We start from the raw sequence: 21434 nt of genomic DNA, 5'->3' as shown, positions 1-21434 counted from the left end.
ATTGATTCTTCCAATCCATGAACATGGTATATTTCTCCATCTATTTGTGTCATCTTTGATTTTTTTCATCAGTGTTTATAGTTTTTCTTTCTTTTATTTTATTTTTAAACTTTACATAATTGTATTAGTTTTGCCAAATATCAAAATGAATCCAGTCTTTTGTTTCTTTACGTAGATTTATTCCTAAGTATTTTATTTTTTTGTTGTTGCAATGGTGAATGGAATTGTTTCCTTAATTTCTCTTTTTGTTTTCTCATTGTTAGTGTATAGGAATGCAAGGGATTTCTGTGTGTTGATTTTATATACTGCAGCTTTCCTATATTCATTGATTAGCTCTAGTAATTTTCTAGTAATCTTTAGGGTTTTCTATGTAGAGGATCATGTCATCTGCAAACAGTGAGAGTTTTACTTCTTCTTTTCCAATCTGGATTCCTTTTATTTCTTTTTCTTCTCTGATTGCTGTGGCTAAAACTTCCAAAACTATGTTGAATAGTAGTAGTGAGAGTGGGCACCCTTGTCTTCTTCCTGACTTTAGGGGAAACATTTTCAATTTTTCACCATTGAGGATGCTGTTTGCTGTGGGTTTATCATATATAGCTTTTATTATGTTGAGCTATGTTCCTTCTATGCCTGCTTTCTGGAGGGTTTTTATCATAAATGGGTGTTGAGTTTTGTCAAAGGCTTTCTCTGCATCTATTGAGATAATCATATGGTTTTTACCTTTCAATTTGCTAATGTGGTGTATTACATTGATTGATTTGCAGGTATTAAAGAATCCTTGCATCCCTGGGATAAAGCCCACTTGGTCATGATGGATGATCTTTTTAATATGTTGTTGGATTCTGTTTGCTAGGATTTTGTTAAGGAGTTTTGCATCTATGTTCATCAGTGATATTGGCCTGTGGTTTTCTTTTTTTTTGGCATCTTTGTCTGGTTTTGGTATTAGGGTGATGGTGGCCTCATAGAATGAGTTTGGACGTTTACCTTCCTCTGCAATTTTCTGGAAGAGTTTGAGCAGGATAGGTGTTAGCTCTTCTCTAAATTTTTGTAGAATTCAGCTGTGAAGCCGTCTGGTCCTGGGCTTTTGTTTGCTGGAAGATTTCTAACTACAGTTTTGATTTCCATGCTTGTGATGGGTCTGTTAAGATTTTCTATTTCTTCCTGGTTCAGTTTTGGAAAGTTATACTTTTCTAGGAATTTGTCCATTTCTTCTGAGTTGTCCATTTTATTGGCATATACTTGCTGATAGTAGTCTCTTATGATCCTTTGTATTTCTGTGTTGTCTGTTGTGATCTCTCCATTTTCATTTCTAATTTTGTTGATTTGGTTCTTGTCCCTTTGTTTCTTGATGAGTCTCACTAATGGTTTGTCTATTTTATTTATCTTCTCAAAGAACCAGCTTTTAGCTTTGTTGATTTTTGCTATGGTTTCTTTTGTTTCTTTTGCATTTATTTCTGCCCTAATTTTAAAGATTTCTTTCCTTTTACTAACCCTGGGGTTGTTCATTTCTTCCTTTTCTAGTTGATTTAGGTGTAGAGTTAGGTTATTTATTTGACTTTTTTTCTTGTTTCTTGAGGTAAGCCTGTATTGCTATGAACCTTCCCCTTAGCACTGTTTTACAGTGTCCCATAGGTTTTGGGTTGTCGTGTTTTCATTTTTATTTATTTCTATGCATATTTTGATTTCTTTTTTTATTTATTCTGTGATTTGTTGGTTTTTCAGAAGTGTGTTGTTTAGCCTCCATATGATGGAATTTTTAATAGTTTTTTTCTTGTAGTTGACATCTAATTTTACTGCATTGTGGTCAGAAAAGATGCTTGGAATGATTTCAATTTTTTTGAATTTACCAAGGCTAGATTTATGGCCCAGGATGTGATCTATCCTGGAGAAGGTTCCATGTGCACTTGAGAAAAAGGTGAAATTCATTGTTTTGGGGTGAAATGTCTTATAGATATCAATTAGGTCTAATTGGTCCATTGTATCATTTAAAGTTTGTGTTACCTTGCTAATTTTCTCTTTAGTTGATCTATCCATAGGTGTGAGTGTGGTATTAAAGTCTCCCACTATTATTGTATTATTGTTAATTTCCCCTTTCACACATGTTAGCATTTGCCTTACATATTGTGGTGCTCCTATGTTGGGTGAATATATATTTATAATTGTTGTATTTTCTTCTTGGAATGATCCTTTGATCATTATGCAGTGTCCTTCTTTGTCTCTTTTTATGGCCTTTATTTCAAAGTCTATTTTATCTGATATGAATATTGCTACTCCTGCTTTCTTTTGGTCTCCATTTGCATGAAATATCTTTTTCCAGTCTTTCACTTTCAGTCTGTGTGTCCTTTGTTTTGAGGTGGGTCTCTTGTAGACAGAATATATAGGGGTCTTGTTTTTGTATCCATTCAGCCAGTCTTTGTCTTTTGGTTGGGGCAGTTAACCCATTTACATTTTTTAAATTATTGATAAATATGTTCCCATTGCCATTTACTTTGTTGTTTTGGGTCCGAGTTTATACACCTTTTCTGTGTTTCCTGTCTAGAGAAGATCCTTTAGCATTTGTTGAACAGCTGGTTTCAGTTCAGTTCAGTTTAGTCGCTCAGTCGTGTCTGACTCTTTGAGACCCCATGCAGCACGCCAGGCCTCCCTGTCCACCACCAATTCCCGGAGTTCACTCAGACTCAGGTCCATTGAGTCAGTGATGCCATCCAGCCTTCTCATCCTCTGTTGTCCCCTTCTCCTCCTACCCCCAATCCCTCCCAGCATCAGAGTCTTTTCCAATGAGTCAACTCTTCACATGAGGTGGCCAAAGTACTGGAGTTTCAGCTTTAGTATCATTCCTTCCAAAGAAATCCCAGGGCTGATCTCCTTCAAAATGGACTGGTTGGATCTCCCTGCAGTCCAAGGGACTCTCAAGAGTCTTCTTGAACACCACAGTTCAAAAGCATCAACTCTTTGGTGCTCTGCTTTGTTCACAGTCCAACTCCCACATCTATACATGACCACTGGAAAAACCATAGCCTTGACTAGACGGACCTTTGTTGGCAAAGTAATGTCTTTGCTTTTCAATATGGTATCTAGGTTGGACATAACTTTCCTTCCAAGGAGTAAGCGTCTTTTAATTTCATGGCTGCAGTCACCATCTGCAGTGATTTTGGAGCCCCCCAAAATAAAGTCCGACACTGTTTCCACTGTTTCCCCATCTATTTCCCATGAAGTGATGGGACCAGATGCCATGATCTTTATTTTCTGAATGTTGAGCTATAAGCCAACTTTTTCACTCTACTCTTTCAATTTCATCAAGAGGCTCTTTAGTTCCTCTTCATTTTCTGTCATAAGGGTGGTGTCATCTGCATATCTGAGGTTTCTGATATTTCTCCTAGCGATCTTGATTCCAACTTGTGCTTCTTCCTGTCCATTATTTCTCATCATGTATTCTGCATAGAAGTTAAATAAGCAGGGAGACAATATACAGCCTTGACATACTCCTTTTCCTATTTAGAACCAGTCTGTAGTTCCATGTCCAGTTCTAACTGTTGCTTCCTGACCTGCATATAGGTTTCTCAAGAGGCAGGTCAGGTGGTCTGGTATTCCCATCTCTTGAAGAATTTTCCACAGTTTATTGTGATCCACACAGTCAAAGGCTTTGGCTTAGTCAATAAAGCAGAAATAGATGTTTTTCTGAACTCTTTTGCTTTTTCCATGATCCAGTGGATATTGGCAATTTGATCTCTGGTTCCTCTGCTTTTTCTAAAACCAGCTTGAACATCTGCAAGTTTATGGTTCATGTATTGCTGAAGCCTGGCTTGGAGAATTTTGAGCATTACTTTACTAGCATGTAAGATGAGTGCAATTGTGTGGTAGTTTGAGCATTCTTTGGCATTGCCTTTCTTTGGGATTGGAATGAAAACTGACCTTTTCCAGTCCTGGGGCCAGTGATGAATTTTCCAAATTTGCTAGCATATTGAGTGCATCACTTTCACAGCATCATCTTTCAGATTTGAAATAGCTCAACTGGAATTCCATCACCTCCACTAGCTTTGTTCGTAGTGATGCTTCTAAGGCCCACTTGACTTCACATTCCAGGATGTCTGGCTCTAGGTGAGTGATCACAGCATCGTGATTATCTGGGTTGTGAAGATATTTTTTGTACAGTTCTTCTGTGTATCCCTGCCATGTCTTCTTAAAATCTACTGCTTTTGTTAGGTTCATACTATTTCTGTCCTCCAAGTCTATGCCCCAACCAGTAATGCTGAAGAAGCTGAAGTTGAACGGTTCTAAGAAGACCTACAAGACCTTTTAGTACTAACACCCAAAAAAGATGTCCTTTTCTTTATAGGGGACTGGAATGCAAAAGTAGGAAGTCAAGAAACACCTGGTAACAGGCAAATTTGGACTTGGAATATGGAACGAAGCAGGGCAAAGACTAATAGAGTTTTGCCAAGAAAATGCACTTGGCATAGCATTTGGTCATAGTTTGGTCATAGCAAACACCCTCTTCCAACAACACAAGAGAAGACTCTACACATGGACATCACCAGATGGTCAACACTGAAATCAGATTGATTATATTCTTTGCAGCCAAAGGGGAAGCTCTATACAGTCAACAAAAACAAGACTGGGAGCTGACTGTGGCTCAGATCATGAACTGCTTATTGCCAAATTCAGACTTGAATTGAAGAAAGTAGGGAAAAACACTAGACCATTGAGGTATGACCTAAATCAAATCCCTTATGATTATACAGTGGAAGTGAGAAATAGATTTAAGGGACTAGATCTGATAGATAGAGTGCCTGATGAACTATTGACGGAGGTTTGTGACATTGTACAGGAGACAGGGATCGAGATGATACCCATGGAAAAAGAAATGCAAGAAAGCAAAATGGCTGTCTGAGGAGGCCTTACAAATACCTGTGAAAAGAAGAGAAGCGAAAAGCAAAGGAGAAAAGGAAAGATATAAGCATCTGAATGCAGAGTTCCAAAGAATAGAAAGAAGAGATACGAAAGCCTTCTTCAGTGACCAATGCAAAGAAATAGAGAAAAACAACAGAATGGGAAAGACTAGAGATGTCTTCAAGAAAATTAGAGATACCAAGGGAACATTTCATGCAAATATGGGCTCGATAAAGGACAGAAATGATATGGACCTAACAGAGCTGATTTGGTGGTGCTGAATTCTCTCGGCTTTTGCTTGTCTGTAAAGTTTTGCTTTCTCCTTCAGATCTGAATGAGATCCTTGCTGGGTATAATAATCTGGGTTGTACGTTTTTCTTTTTCATCACTTTAAATATGTCCTATCATTTCCTTCTGGCTTGAAGAGTTTCTGTTGAAAGATCAGCTGGTATCCTTATGGGAATCCCCTTGTGTGTTATTTGTTGTTTTTCCCTTGCTGCTTTTAATATTTGTTCTTTGTGTTTGATCTTTTTAAATTTGATTAATATGTGTCTTGGGGTGTTTCACCTTGGGTTTATCCTGTTTGGGACTCTCTGGGTTTCTTGGTTTGGGGTGACTATTTCCTTCCCCATTTTAGGGGAATTTTCAACTATTATCCCCTTAAGTATTTTCTCATGGCCTTTCTTTTTGTCTTCTTCTTCTGGGACTCCTATTTTTAGAATGTTGGGGCGTTTGACATTGTCCCAGAGGTCTCTGAGGTTGTCTCATTTCTTTTAATTCTTTTTTCTTTTTTCCTCTCTGCTTCGTTTATTTCCACCATTCTATCTTCAACCTCACTTACCCTAACTTCTGCCTCTGTTATTCTACTGTTGGTTCCCTCCAGAGTGTTTTTGATTTCATTTATTGCATTATTCATTATTGATTGACTCTTTTTCATTTCTTCTAGGTCCTTGTTAAACATTTTTTGCATCTTCTCAATCCTTGTCTCCAGGCTATTTATCTGTAACTCCATTTTATTTTTAAGATTTTGGATCATTTTTAGTATCATTATTCTGAATTCTTTTTCAGGTAGACTCCCTATCTCCTCCTCTTTTGTTTGGTTTGGTGGGCATTTATCATGTTCCTTTATCTGCTGAGTATTTTTCTGCCTTTTCATCTTGTTTAGATTGCTGTGTTTGGGGTGGCCTTTCTGTATTTTGGCAGTTTGTGGTTCCTCTTAATATAGAGGTTCCTCCCTGTGGGTTGGGTTGGATGAGTGGCTTGTTATGGTTTCCTGGTTAGGGAAGCTTGTGTCAGTGTTCTGGTGGGTGGAGCTGGATTTATACTCTCTGGAGTGCAATGAAGTGTTCAGTAATGAGTTTTGAGATGTCAGTGGGTTTGGTGTGACTTTGGGCAGCCTGTATATTAAAGCTCAGGGCTATATTCCTGTGTTCCTGGAGAATTTGTGTGGTATGTCTTGCTCTGGAACTTGTTGGCTCTTGGGTGGAGCTTGGTTTCAGTGTGGATATGGAGGCTTTTGGATGACCTCTTTATTTATTAATGTTCCCTTGAGTCAGGGGTTCTCTGTTGTTCTCAGGTTTTGGATTTAAGCCTCCTGCCTCTGGTTTTCACTCTTATTCTTACAGTAGCCTTAGGACTTCTCCATCCATATGGCACAAATGATAAAACATCTAGGTTAATGGAGAAAAGATTCTCCACAATGAGGGACACCCAGAAACATTAGCTGAGTTACATGGAGAAGAGAAGAGGGAGGAAGGAGATAAAGGTGACCACGAGGAGAAGAGGGGGAATCAAAAGGGAGAGAGCAATTAGCCAGTAATGAAATCCCTATGTGCTCTCCACAGCCTGAAACACCCAGAGAGATTCATGGAGTTACAAAGAGAAGAAAAGAGAGAGGAAAGAGATAGAGGTGACCCTGAGAAGAAGAGGGGGGTCAAAAGGAGAGAGACAGATCTAACCAGTAATCAGATCCCTAAGTGTTCTCCACAGCCTAGAATACCCAAAGAGATTCATAGAGTTGGGTAGAGAAGTGAAGGGGGAGGGAGGAGACAGAGGTGACCTAGGGGAGAAAAAGGAGAGTCAAAAAGGGGAGAGGGCAATCAAGCCAGTAATCACACTCCTAAGTAAAAATGGGTACTAAAGATTGGATTCTTAAAGGTACAAAATTGATAACAAATACCAAAAAGCAAAGATTAAAAATCTAGAGTAGACGTTAGACTCTCAAAAATACAATATTAAAGAAGCAAAACAAAATCACAAAAATTATTAAAAAATATATGAAGTTTGCTTTAAAAATAGGGTTTTTTGTTTTTGCAATAGTAGATTATAAAAATGAAAATTAAAGGAGTAAGAGGACTTAAAAAGAAAATAAAAAAATTTTTCTAAATAGTAAAATTGTAAGTCGGAATTTCTCTGGAGCTGTTGAGGGCAGTGTGGGGTCAGCTCAGTTTCAAATAGTTCCTTGTTCCAGCTTATACTTCTCAAGATCTATAGGCCCCTTCCAATGTAATCGGTGCTAACTACAGGGTTTTAATCTGTTGCACCTGTCACTTCCAAAGTTGTTCCCTCTGTTTATTTTGGTTCCCTCTGTTTATTTTGGCTTCTTCTGTTTGCAAGTCTCTTCAGTGTCTAATTTCCACCCTGACACAACGGGGTGAAGGTGGTCACTTATTTAGGCTCGTTTGTTCAGTCGTGGTGTGGGGAGAGAGTAACACTGCAAATGAATATCACTGGTGTGTGTGGGGAGTGCTTGCAGTGTTTTGGCCACACTGGGTTTGCCCCCGCGCACAGCATGTGTGCTTTCACAGTCTACACTGCTCAGGCTCCAGGTTGCTCTGCAGGGGAACTGTCTAAAGCAGGCCCTGGGTTGAGTGCACTTCCCAGGTCTAAGCTGCTCAGGTTCAGTTTCTCGGGTACTCCACAAAGGTACAGACTCGGTTGGGCCTGTGATTTGTGCCCTTCCCAGGTCTGAGCAGCTCAAATGACCAGGTGCTTGGCGAGCACACACTCCCCAGGTGTGGTGCGTCTTATCGCCTCCCCCGTCCCAGCCACTCAGTTTCCTGGGTGTGTAGTGGGAGTGCCATCTCAGGTGTGCCCTGTGTCTCTTCTGGGGAGCTGATCTCTGGCTGCAATCCTGATGGATGTCAACCATCCAGGATCCCAGGAAAACTTGGTTAGCAACTGGGAGCATGCTTGCAGCTTGATAGAGGATGCCATCTCTGGGGCCAAGATTGCCCCTTTCTGGCTCTGGCTGTTGCCCGCCTGCTTCTCTGCCTCCAGCGGGGGATGGGCTGGTCCACTGCTGGCTAGCTCTCCTCTGGTATTCAGTCAGTCCTTTGTTCTGTGAGCAGGCCGGCAGTGCCTAAGGCGGGAAAGTTTTTTTTCTCTCTCTCTCTCTCTCTCTGGGTATCCCTCAGTTTGAGTTGGTATCTCTCATTAGCTCCCTCATATTGCCCTCAGGGCATTCAAGCCTGGTCTTTACCCTAAACAATGCAGCATGTGCCTCCCTGTTCAGCCCCCACATGCTGGTGGTGAACGCAAGCATCTGGGCTACTTTTCCAACGCAAGCATCTGGGCTACTTTTCTGCTGGGAGTTGCCATTAGGCACGTAATCTGTGCGTTTTATTTATTTATTTTTCCACCTGGTTATGTTGCCCTCTGAGATTCCAAGATTCCCCATAGACCCGCTGGTGAGAGGGTTTCCTGGTGTTTGGAACTTCTCCTCTTTTACGACTCCCTCCCAGGACTGGTGTCCATCCCTAACTCTTTTGTCTCTCTTTTTATCTTTTATATTTTGTCCTACCTCCTTTCGAAGACAATGAGCTGCCTTTCTGGGTGTCTGGTGTCCTCTGCCAGTGTTCAGAAGTTGTTTTGTGGAATTTGCTCAGTGTTCAAATGTTCTTTTGATGAATTTGTGGGGGAGAATGTGGTCTCCTCGTCTTATCTCTCTTTCTTTTATAATCTGCTTTATGTCAAGGGTATGCTTGGATCTGATTTTTATCTTCAGTATGAATAAGAATGTATTCTTGGTAAGAGATACTGGCTGGTCTTCCTTTGCAAGATAAATTTCAGGGTTTTCAAAAGGAAAGAGGAGTCCCACTCTCTAAGACCAGCGGGAACACCTCATGTGACACAATGATCTTTCTTGGAGTTTGGAATTCAGGTTAATTGCAGTCATCAGAAATTTTCTCAGATATTTCCATTCTGGTTCTAAGCCTCATATATATATTTTTCAATGTTCTAACTTCAAGTAAGAAGTCTACTCTGGATATGCATTTAGCTGAACTTTAGCACAATGATGGGCATGTTTCACATCTTTAACCTTAGAATAAATATGCTTGTTCTTAAATATGTTAACATTTTCAGCACCAAAAGCTGTAACCACTTCACCCACTGGTGTATGTTTTTCATGTCTTTCATACTTGTGCTTGGTTCTCCAAATTGTCACTAATGCTACCACTGAATTGTGCTCAAGCTACATAATTCCCTCAGCTTCTGATTATAAAACAATACTAATTTTAAAACATATTTGATTAATTGATTTGTTACATACTGTGATATTTATAAAGATATATTATTATATGGATAAATATAATATTTCATATTTGAAATCAGTGCATTGAATGTGACTTTTCTGTGAAGAACAATGAGGTGTTAAAAGTTACTAGCATACTGTTGTTATATAGAATCTATTTAACATATTCTATGATTTTGCTCATAATCACTTTCAAGCCTATTAGGTTGTAGATTTAAGAATCATTCAATGTCCCTTTTACAAATTGAGACTTTACTATATTTAGTAGTCTAAATATAGTAACCTATAGTTCTAACATATTTATTAAAAATATTAGCAGTGAATCTTAGATTAACAAATGTATAAATCAATATTTATAGCTGTAATCAAATTGAATCTGTATTTAATTTGATATAGTTACTTTTGTTATGTCAGTACCTATCTCTATAATGACTATTCATCTTAAGAGTTGTATGATTTTCCTATGATAACTTTATAACATTTATATCTTAATTTTATAGCAATAATTATTTTTTATTTATACTTGCCATTCTGTATTGTCATAGCATATTTATGGACAAAATTTTATTATCCAGCTTCAAAATTTACATTTAGTCACCAACTTTGGTATGTATCATTTACACAGAAAGATAGTATTGTTGTTGCCCCAAAAGATGTGTCCTTCCTTAAGAACCTCAATAATAACATGGAATCATGACATGTTTAGACAGTGGACCTCTTTGAAGTTTCATCATTTTTTTCTACCCTTTCATTATTTCCTTACCCTCAATTTGTGATGTCCCAAAACTCTTAGATTGCTTTCTTTTTATTTTTACCCTCCAGGTAAAGGTGTTCCATCCACTTCTAATCAGGTAATACAATCATTGTTACATTTGTGTGATAAATGCAAAATACAGACAACTTCATATAAACCTACTTGTAGATCTTCCTTAACATGCAATTTCTGAATGGATTTATCAAAGACTTTCATAGTTTAAATATTATTCCTGGAAATTATAATGCAAAAATAGAAAGAAATAAAAAAATAAAAATATTTGAACAAATTTAGGTGATTAGTAAGTTTGTATTGTTTTCTCAAGTCTATCAAAGTCTAATATTTTAATTTTCAAAGCTACTATAACAAAAGTAAATCAAATTCACAACTACAATCTGACCACCATAAAACATATATTATTTTTTAGCTTTCCACATTCCCTTTTTAATCTTTATGTCCAGGACTTAGCTTTTGTATTTATAAACATGGTAAATATCAATCAACAGATGAAAAAACACTTTTTAATATTATATCACATTTTATTGATTTAATTAGTAGTATTTTAATTTTTCTTTCATGGTCCATACAATTGAAAATGTATTTAGATTCTCAATTACATTAATTAAATTTTATCCTATGAAGAATTGTTAAGCAATTTGATTAATTACTTATAGATCTGTGATTCTGATTGTTGCATATATTATACCTCAGTATGTGTGACATAAAGTATACAACTACTTTTCTCTAGATGTTCAGGGAGATAACAGTGTCTTGTTATTCTCTTTTATTATTTGTAGTGAAATGAAAACAGAATTGGTGGCAGTTTGAAGCAAAGGATATGTTGCTAAAATGAAGTCTTTAAGACATCAGGGCTTGGAGAAAGGGCCTTGAATACCTGAGGTGCAAGATCATCATTAGACAAGAAAAAAGGAGTTCAAGTCTGATGATTGATTCTAGATCCTTGATTTCTTTTTTCTTTGTACTTGCAGGGATGTGAGAATGTCAGTGGTTGTGAAGAAGTATGTTACACTGTCATTAATCATAGGCCCTATCGGAGACCCTCCCTGAACTCCAACGATGATGGTTATGAGAACATCGCAAAGAGAGTGAGACCACTAAGAGAAAGGCCAGAAACAGAATATGCCCTTCTCAGGAGACCTTGCAGTATTACGTCTTCTTCCTGTGCAGTTGAGAATGATTACGAAATTGTGCTTCCTCACTAGAATACTCCTGCCTCATCATCTTCCAGTAATAAAGATGAGCAAATGGTGACCTCCAGGGGAGTCTTTCTCTTTCGGCAGTACATGAAACTTCTATTTCTGGCCAGACTTTATAAATGATATTCTTTCACTGTACCACATTAAGAAACTGAAACATCTCGTCAATGTGGTTTGGGTAAAGCCACATAAATTGATATAATGATATAGAGTATTTGACCTCTTTTTGTTTGTAAAGTTTGAGGATGTGGAAATTGTAGGGGGGATCCTCCCTAGAACAATAAACATCTATACATATGTGACTTAGAATATCCAACTCCAATTCTACATTCCAAATTTCAAAGGCCAGCATTCACAGTCCTAATTATCTATTTCATTTTTGAGGTGTAATCTACTCAATAAATTCTTAACATAATAAGACTAGTGACCAGAACCTTTGCTAATTGAATATTTACTTCAATTTTGCCTTTTCCGCATACTGGAGATTCTTGCATGTAAATTTGTGGTAGCAGTTTAAGAATTAACAGGTTTTGATATCGGCCTTTCTAAGAGGAAAAGCTGAGAGTGCAATTTTAAAAAAGGAATGAGGTTTAGTGGCCCAGTGTCTTTCTTTCTGATAGTAAATCAGATAAATTTGTTCAAAGTTAACTAAAAACTGAAAGCATACTTGTATTTACAGTTTTATTCACAATATACTAGTTAATTTAAATACTAGTTATTTTTAATGAAGAAGGAAGAATAGTGTCTGGTTTCAAAATTCAGGCAAATTGGTAAACAACCCATTTATTTTTACTTTCACTCTCAAGGAGAGTCTAAACAACTTGCCAACTTCCCATTGAGGACATAAAGGACATAATGGACAAAACATCAATAATTACTTTTTATATAGCTACAATATACTGACCTTTTAGATTACTGGCAAGGATAAATCAATAGATAGATGTCAGATAACTTTCTGTTTTGTTTTTCATATTTTTTCATTAAAATGACATATGCTGTAGGAAGGAATCTGGTTTCTAGTTATTAGTTTAATACTAGACTTAATCTAAAATAATGTCTGTTATTCTTCTATGCACATTAATCTCTAACAAAATGTAAACCGAGACACTTCTCTACACTGGAGCTCCTTTACTGCCTCCTCTATAGCACTCTCTACCTGGAAGAGAGTGGGTAGACAGAGAAAATGGACAAATTAACAGAATGTAATAGGTCATGTCAAAATATAACTTACCTTATTTATTAGGAATGATCTCATATAACAGAAGATACAGATAATTACCATTTATTGAGCATTTGCTGGGTTCTAGTTGTGTAACTTATTGGTTTTACACAAATTTTGACTCTCTATTCTTGGTAAATTCTTGTGTTCCTTTGAAGTGATTTGAATGTGTGGAAGGAGAACTTAACAGAAATCTTATAATTCTGGAAAAGTGACCTTGTCAGAAATATGTAGAAATATTGTATAAATCAGTCAACTTTAGGAGGTGACAAAACTAATTTTTTATTGTAGAAATCAGTCAACTTTCAGAAATGACAAACTTGTTTTTTCTTGTAGAAATTAGTCAACTTTGGGAAATGACAAAATTGTTTTACCTTATAGAAATCAGTCAACTTTATGAAATGACAAAATTATTTTTTCTCTGTATGCTTTTGTAGTTGTTTTTCACATGTAATAAATACTATATTCAAGATAATGACTCATTTTAATATACTTAATAATCTGGAATTATAGGAGAAGGGGCAGTCAATAGGTTAATGAATATTACTGTATAGTAAAAGAAATATAGAAATCTAAAAGCATAGATGTGACCTGGTTGTAAATCATACCCCATTTCTTGTGGAGATTCAGTATTGTTTTTAATGTATAAGCTGTCTTTCATTCAGCATAATGAATGTTTCACCTTGTATTAGTAGTTGACATTTTTATAAGTATACTACTGAATGAATAACTCATAATTTTTAATCTAATTATTTGCTGATGGGTATGTGAGACATTTACAGTTTTGACATTATAAATAAAGCTGCTTTACATTTACTTGAGTACTCAGACATGTTGGTTTGCTAGGGTTGCCAATGTGTCACTGTCTAGGTAGCTTCAATAACAAAATTTTATTTTTTCACAATTCTGGAGGCTGCAAAGTTCAAGATCAAATTGTAAGCCAGGGGTTTTCTCTTTTCCCAGAAAACCTGTTTTATGCCTCTCTCCTAGTTTCTGATGGCTTATTGGTAATCTTTGGGATTTGAAGACTTATCAGTAAGACCTTTATGTCTCAAGAGTAGGATATAAGTTTTACTAAAATTCAGTGATTTTCTATGTTAGTGAAATATCCAGGCGTCTAGTGGTATGGGGGATGTTGAGATATTATTTCTGAGGTAAATAATAAATTGTTGCATCTGGCTACTACTGTAAACAAAAAAGAGATCCAATGCCTGTGGAATTTTGAAGGCACAATATTTGTGGATTTTGCTAATAACATACTCTTTATTTGGATTTGCAGCTCTTGTCTGTTTATGGAGTGACCTGAAAAGTTGCTAGTTTTTAGTGGGGCCCAAGACAAGTGACAGTTCTGCATCAGGTCCAGACTGCTCTCCAAGTGCTCTGCCACTTGGACCTTATGATTCAGCAGATCCAGTGGTGCTTGAAGTGTCAGTGGCACATAGGAAATTGTCTGGAGCTTTGGAAGGTAAATCACAGGGAAAGCCCTTAAAATTTTGGATCCATCCTCCAAAGATCATTACTATCCTTTTGAGAAATAGCTCTGAGACTAAAGGTTTAATCATGGTCACCAAGTTGCCTTGCACATCATCAACTGTGTCATTTGACCAAGCCATAGAACTGGGCACACATGATAACATTCCATCATATATACCACTGGAAGTGGTATATGTAACTTTGGGCCAAGCAGGCCCTGAAGGCACAAATAAGTTACATGAAGAAGTGGCCCAAATGCCCCTGGTTCCCATTCCTGCACTTTCTTTCTCCCAACCTGTACCTATTGCTCCATGAGGAGTTTTCCACAATCAGCTGACAGGAAGAAAGACTCATCTGGATTATAGACGGTTTTGTACTTACACAGGTATTACACCTAAAATGAAAAGCTCTTGCTCTACTGTTCCTTTCTGGAACATCCCTGAAGAACAGTGCTGAAGGGAAATTCTCCTCCCTGGGCAGAACTTTAAGAAGTGCACCTGGTAATTCACTTTTCTTGGCAGAAAAAATGGCCAGATGTGCAACTGTGTACAGATTCATTTGCTAGGGCCAGAGGCTTAGTGAATGGTCAGATATTTGGAAGGAACATGATTGGAAAATTGGTAAAGAGGTCTGGGAAAAAGATACGTGGTTAGATCTCTCTTAAACATGTTAAAAATATGAAGATATTTGTGTCCTATGAGAATGCTCACCAAAGTGTGACCTTAGCAGAGAAAGATATTAATAATCAAATAGATGGGATAACTTGTCAGCCTGTAAATACCTGTCAGCCTGTTTCCCCAGACCTATCATTGCTCAGTGGGCTTATAAACAAACTGATCATAGTGGCAGGGATAAGCTTTATGTTTGGGCTCAGCAACATGAACTTACACTCACCAAGGACTACCTTGTTATGGTCACTGCTGATGGGCCAAGTGTCAGCAGGAGAGTCCAACTCTGAATCCCTGATGTAACACTATTCCTGTGGTGATCAGACAGGTACCTGGCTGTTGTTATTCAGTGGCTAAGTCCTGGTGGACTCTTTATGACCCCATGGACTACAGCATGCCAAGCTCCTCTGCTATTCACTATCTTCTGCTATTTATAAACTCTCACTATTTGAATTTGCTCAAATTCATGTTCAGTTGATTCAATGATGTTATCTGACCATCTCATCCTCTTTCACACCATTCTCTTTTTGCCTTCAGTCTTTCCCAACATCAAGGTGTTTTGTATCACTCCCATTAAGGAAGGGCATTATTTTTGTTTTTAATGAAATAGGCACTTTTTCTGGGTGAGGTTTTCAATCCTTGAATGCAATGCTTCTGCCAAATGCACCAGTAGTAGTACCAGCAGTGGAATGCCTTACCCACTGTTCTGTTACTCTTCTATAAGAGCATTGCTTCTGATCAATGAACTTACTACACAGAGAAAGAAGCATGGAAATGAGCCCATGATTACGAAAATCATTGATCTTACTGTGTTCTCCTTAAGCAGAGGGCTTGATACAGGAGAATGATATTTTGAAGACTCAATTATAGCACCAGTTCTTTGGCAATATGTTGCTTAGTTGAGGCCAGGTTGTCCTTGGCTGTGTACGCTCTCAATCAGTGGCCACTATGTGGTGCTGTTTCACAGGTCCAGCAATCAAAGGGTGAACACGGGAGGGCACCACCCACTATTACTTCTAGTGATACATTAGCCGAATTTTTGCTTTTAGTCCTCAGAAACTTATGCTCTGCTTGCCTAGAGATCTTACTTCCAAAAGAAGTATATAGACCAAGAGAAACAATAAGGAACCAGAAGTTAAGACTGCCACCTAGCCATTTTGGGCTCATACCACCTGATCAACAGACAAAAGGAAATTACTATCCTAGTTGGGGTAATTGATATGAACAACCAAAGGGAAATAAATTGGACTGGTCGTCTACAACAGTGATAAGGAAGAATATGTCTGGAATCGAGGGTATCCCTTAAGGTTCTCTTAATGCTACCATGTCGTATGACTGAGGTCAATGGAAAATTACAACAACCTAATTCAGGTAGGACTACTAATGTCCCTGACACTTCAGGAATGGCTTGGATCACCCCACAAGGTAAAAAACCCACAACTATCTGAGGTACTTGCTGACGGCACAGGAAATATGCAATGTGTAATGAAAGATGATAATTATCCAGCTACAACCATGTGACCAATTACAGAAATGAGGATTGTAATTGTTATGAGTATTTCTTTTATGTTGCTATGCATATGTTTGTGTTTATGAATTATATCATATATAGAGTCCCCCACATATATATATATATATAAACCTATAAATGTATAATATATATACATTTTACATATTACATGTACATGTACTTTTTTTTTTTTATATTAAGCCAATGTCTTTAAATTTTTTCTCTCATTTTCTTATCATGAAACATAAAATGTATTGACTTTCCTTATACATACATACATACACACACATATATACATATACATTTTAACTTTATATCATAGTATTTAAGTTATAGAATATCAAACAGGAGAGTGAATCTCATCTAAGGATTTTGCATTCTTTTTTGGGGAGAAGATTAGTATACATTTGGGTATACAAAAGATAAGCAGAGGGGCTTCCCTGGTGCCTCAGTGGTAAAGAATCCACCTGCCAGTGCAGGAGACATGGGCTCAACCCCCAGTCTAGGAAGATCCCACATGCTGTGGAGTTGCTTAATTTGTGTGGAGCAACTAAGCCTGTGCGCCACAACTATTGATCCTGTGCTCTAGAGCCCAGGAGCCACAACTCCTGAGCTCACATGCTACAACTCCTAAAGCCCACGCCCTAGAGCCTGTGCTCCTCAACAAGAGAAGTCTGCAATGAGAAACCTGCATACCACATCTAGAGAGTAGCTCTGCTCAGCACAGCTAAAGAAAAGCCCATGCAGCAACAAAGACCCAGCACAGCCAAAAGTAAATAAATAAAATTTTAGAAAAAGATAAGAAAAGGTAGAATTATGTTCTCTTTTCTTTTTTTAAAAACAAATTTCTGAATTTGTGTCATTCACAAATTATATTTCATCCTTTCTTCTATAAAGTAAACATTTAAGATCATAAATTTTAAAGTACTGTTTAAGCTTTATTCTACATATCTGAAAACACATTTCGACAACTGTTCAGTTTTTAATATTTTCTGTTTTTATTACAATTTATTTTGGACCATAAGTTATTTAAAAGCACATTCTCAATTTCTACTATCAGTTTTTTTCTTTTTTCTTTTTGTTAATACTTTCTAATTATTGTTGTTGGAGAAGGATGTCTGTATAATACTAGTTCTCTGAAATTTGTCAAACTTTGTTTCATGATACAGTAAGTGGAAAAGTTTTGAAACTATATCATAGTAAGCTAAAAAATAATGTAACTTTGGTTCCATTGTGTATATACCAATTAGATATAACCAGTTAATCATGTGGTTTAAATAGTCTATCTTCATTTTTTTCCCTTTAAATGTGATAATTATCGAGAAAAAAATGTATTGAAAATATCCTACTGTGGTGGTAAATTTGTCAGTTTCCTTTATTTCTATACCATATTTAGTTATATATTTTGAAAGATGTTATTAACTTCACACAAAGCTTAGAATCGGCACCTCTCCTTGTTATCCTCTTATATATCCTCTTTACTAAGATTTATTTTTTCTAATGTTAATAAAGCCATATCAGTTTTGTTTTGGTTATTATTTGCATGATTCAATTATCTTTTTCCATCCTTTTTCCTCTCAACTTTTCCATGTCCTTGTATGTTAGATGCCTCTTTTAAATAGCTTAGCTTATAGTTAACTATTGTTTTTCTAGTCCAGTCAGTCTTTGACACTTTCTTATTTATTTAAATTGAGATATAACATTGTATTAGATGTATATATAGTTAACATCCATCATCACTCATAAGTACACATTGTTTTCTCATAAGAACTGTTAAGATTTATTCTCTTAGCAACTTCTAAAGATACAGTACAGTATTGTTAACTATAGTCACCATGCTATTATTACATCCCCATACCTATTTGTCTTTTAACTGGAATTTTGTACGTTTTAAGCACTTTTACCCATTCCACCCTGTTATTTTTTTATTTGCAGATTTAGTACTGTTTAAGAAGATGTGTATGGATGCCACATAAGCAAAGGGTGGACTGCAACTTGTCTAGGCTGGTTAAGCAACCATCTAGATGTTGTTGTGATTTTTTTTTTAGATGTGATTATCATTTAAGTGGGTAAATTTTTAGTAAAGTACATAACCCTTTATGGGCTTCCCTTATGGCTCAGCTGGAAAAGAATCTGCCTGCAATGCGGGAGACCTGGGTTTGATCCCTGGGTTGGGAAGGTACCCTGGAGAAGGGAAAGGCTACCCACTTCACTATGCTGGGCTGGAGAATTCCACGGACAGTCCATGGGGTCACAAAGAGTCAGACATGACTGAGTGACTTTCACTCACTTCACTTAACCTTTTATAATGTTGTGTGGGCCTCATCCAATCAACTAAATGCCTTAATTAAGAAAGACTGATATAAACCAAGAAAGAAAGAATTCTTTCTAAGATTGCAACATAGAAGTCTGGCCTAAATTTCCAGATTCCTGTCCTACAGAATTCAGACTCAAGATGCAGCTTCAATTCTTACCTGAATTTTCAGCTGTCAGGCCCACTTAGAAATTTCAGGCTTATCAATCATTACTTTTGTGTGAGAAAATTCTGTCTCTGTCTCTCTATGGATAGATAGATAGATGATAGATAGGTAGATAGCTATAGATATAGATGCATTTTTTGTATTGGTCTGTGTCTGTGGAAAACTCTGCCTAGTAATCATTATCTGTTCATCAATGTATCTTAGGTATTTGAGCATTTAAAAATAAATCTCAGAGACTTCCCTGGTGGTCCAGTGGTTAAGAATCCACCTTGTAATGCAGGGAACATGGGTTTCATCCCTGGTCAAGGAACTTAGATCCCACACACTGCACAGCAACTAAGTTTGTGTTATCACAACTAGAGAATCTGTGCAGTGATGAAATGAAATTCATGTGAAAGGAATTCACAACTGCTGAACAACCATGAAAAAACCTATCAAAAAAAGATACCCCACATCCAAAGACAAAGAGGAAGCCAGAATGAATCAATAAAAGGGGTGTGGTCATAATAAAATCAAATCCCATACTCAGCAGGTAAGTGACCCACAAACTGAAAAATAATTATACCATAGAAGTTATTCCACAGGAGAATTCTGGGCCCCATGTCAAACTTCCCAGCTGGAGGTCAAGGAATGGGAGGAAGAGTCCCCAGAGAATCTGGCTTTGAAGACCACTGGGGTCTGATTGCAGGACTTCCACAACAATGGAGAAAACAGAAGCTCCATTCTTGGAGGGCACACACAAAGTCTTGTGCACACTAGGACCCAGAGAGGGAAAAATAGTAAACCCATAAGAGACTAGGCAAGATCTGCTTGGTAATATTGAAAGGTCTTCTGCAGAGTTCGGGGTGGCTGTGGCTCAATCCAGCGATGAAGACACTGGAAGGATCAGTTCTGGGAAGTACTCACTGGAGTCAGCCCTTCCAGAAATAGCCACTAGCACCACCAAACAGTTTGTAGGCTCCAGTGCTTTGTCACCTCAGGCCAAACAACAAAGAGGTTGGGAACACAGCCCCATCAATCAGCAGACAAGCAGAGTAAACTATTACTGAGTGCAAGACTGACCACCAGAGGGACAATACCCAGCTCTACCCACCACTAGTCCCTCCCCTCAGAAAGCTTGAAAAAATCCTCTTAGATAGTCTCATACATTAGCGGGCAGATAACAGAAGCAAGAACTACAACCTTGCAACCTGCAGAAAGAAAACCATAATCACAGATTCAACAAAGTGAATCAGTAGAGGAATATGTACCAGACGAAAGAACAAGATAAAGCCCCAGAAAAACAATTAAGTGAAGTGGTGATAGGCAACCTCTCAGGAAAAAATGTCAGAATAATGATAGCAAAGAAGATACAGGATCTCAGAAAAAAAAATTCTTTTATTTAAAAATTAGATATGTTTGACACATGGCGTGCATGTTCTTAGTCATTCAGTTGTATCTGACTCTTTGCAGCCCCATGGACTGTAGTCACCAGCCTCCTCTGTCCATGGAGTTTTCCAGGCAAGAATACTAGAGCAGCTTGCTGTTTTCAACTTTAGGGGATCTTCCTGACACAGAGATCAAACCTATATCTCTTGCATCTCCTGCATTGGCAGGCAGCTTCTTTAACCATTGCAAAATATTGAAGTGAAGTGAAGTGAACTCGCTCAGTCGTGTCCGACTCTTTGCAACCCCATAGACTGTAGCCTACCAGGCTCCTCTGTCCATGGGATTTTCCATGCAATAGTACTGGAGTGGATTGCCATTTCCTTCTCCAGGGGATCTTCCCAAGCCAGGGCTTGAACCAAGGTCTCCCGCACTGTAGACAGACGCTTTACCATCTGAGCCACCAGGGAAGTCCGCGCAATATTGAAGGAGTCCCAAAAAGAGAAAAAAGGGAGAAAGGGGATGAAAACATATTGAAGACATATTAGGTAAAACTTTCCCCAATCTGGGAAAGGAAACAGACATTCAGTATAGGAAGTACAGAGAATACAAAACAGAAAGTCTCAAAGTCTCACTTTGTCTCAAGACAAAGTGTAATGTAAGTATACAATATTGTAAAGTAAAAAAAAAAAAATTGTTCCAAAATTACATATACACCATATACTTAATGGATTAAAACCTAGCTCCGATATGCAAATAAAAATGAACTGAACTTAAAAAAAAGTGGCAAAAATTAAAGATAAAGATAGAACAATATAAGCAGCAAGTGGAAAGCAACAGGTTATGAACAAGTGAGCTCTCATTATACTATCAGCTGACTTTTCAGCAGAAGCTCTGTAGGCAAAAAGAGAGTAATGCTTTATATTGAGAATGATGAAAGCAAAAAACCTATAGCCAAGAATAATCCATATGGAAAGGCTTTTATTCAGATGTGATAAAGAGATAAAAAATTTCACAGGCAAGCAAAATTGAAAAGATTTAGCTCCATGAGACCAGCTCTACAATAAATGTTAAATAGACATCACTAAATGGAAAAGAAAAGGCCACAATTTAGAAATTAAAAAGCTATAAAAGAAAAAAGTCTAATGGAAAAAAGCAAGTATGCAATAAAGGCAGTATAAATGTTTTATAAAACTAGTAGAAAGATTAAAAGACAAATGTAATAAGATCATCTATAATAAAATTAGCTAAGGGACACATAAAAGAAAAATATAAATATGGATGTCAAAAACAGTAAACATAATGGGAGAAAGTAAAAATTCAA

The 21434-nt window shown here is 37.2% G+C and overlaps 1 protein-coding gene across 1 annotated transcript in view; it reads left to right on the top strand.

Annotated features, from left to right (window-relative positions):
- GCSAML (germinal center-associated, signaling and motility-like) overlaps positions 1 to 16355 on the top strand; it is a 59350-nt gene extending 42995 nt beyond the window's left edge. The window contains exons 7-8 of the mRNA XM_010846625.1: positions 10247 to 10275; positions 11168 to 16355. Coding sequence (XP_010844927.1) covers positions 10247 to 10275; positions 11168 to 11401 — 263 coding nt within the window. The 3' untranslated portion in view covers positions 11402 to 16355. The remainder of the gene's footprint in view (positions 1 to 10246; positions 10276 to 11167) is intronic.
- The last annotated feature ends 5079 nt before the right edge of the window (positions 16356 to 21434 follow it).

Source organism: Bison bison, unplaced genomic scaffold (genome assembly GCF_000754665.1).
Source record: "Bison bison bison isolate TAMUID 2011002044 unplaced genomic scaffold, Bison_UMD1.0 scf7180017864238, whole genome shotgun sequence".
NCBI classification, from domain to species: Eukaryota; Metazoa; Chordata; class Mammalia; order Artiodactyla; family Bovidae; genus Bison; species Bison bison.
Note: the sequence above shows the minus strand (reverse complement) of the source record. Positions and strands in the feature narration are given on the sequence as shown.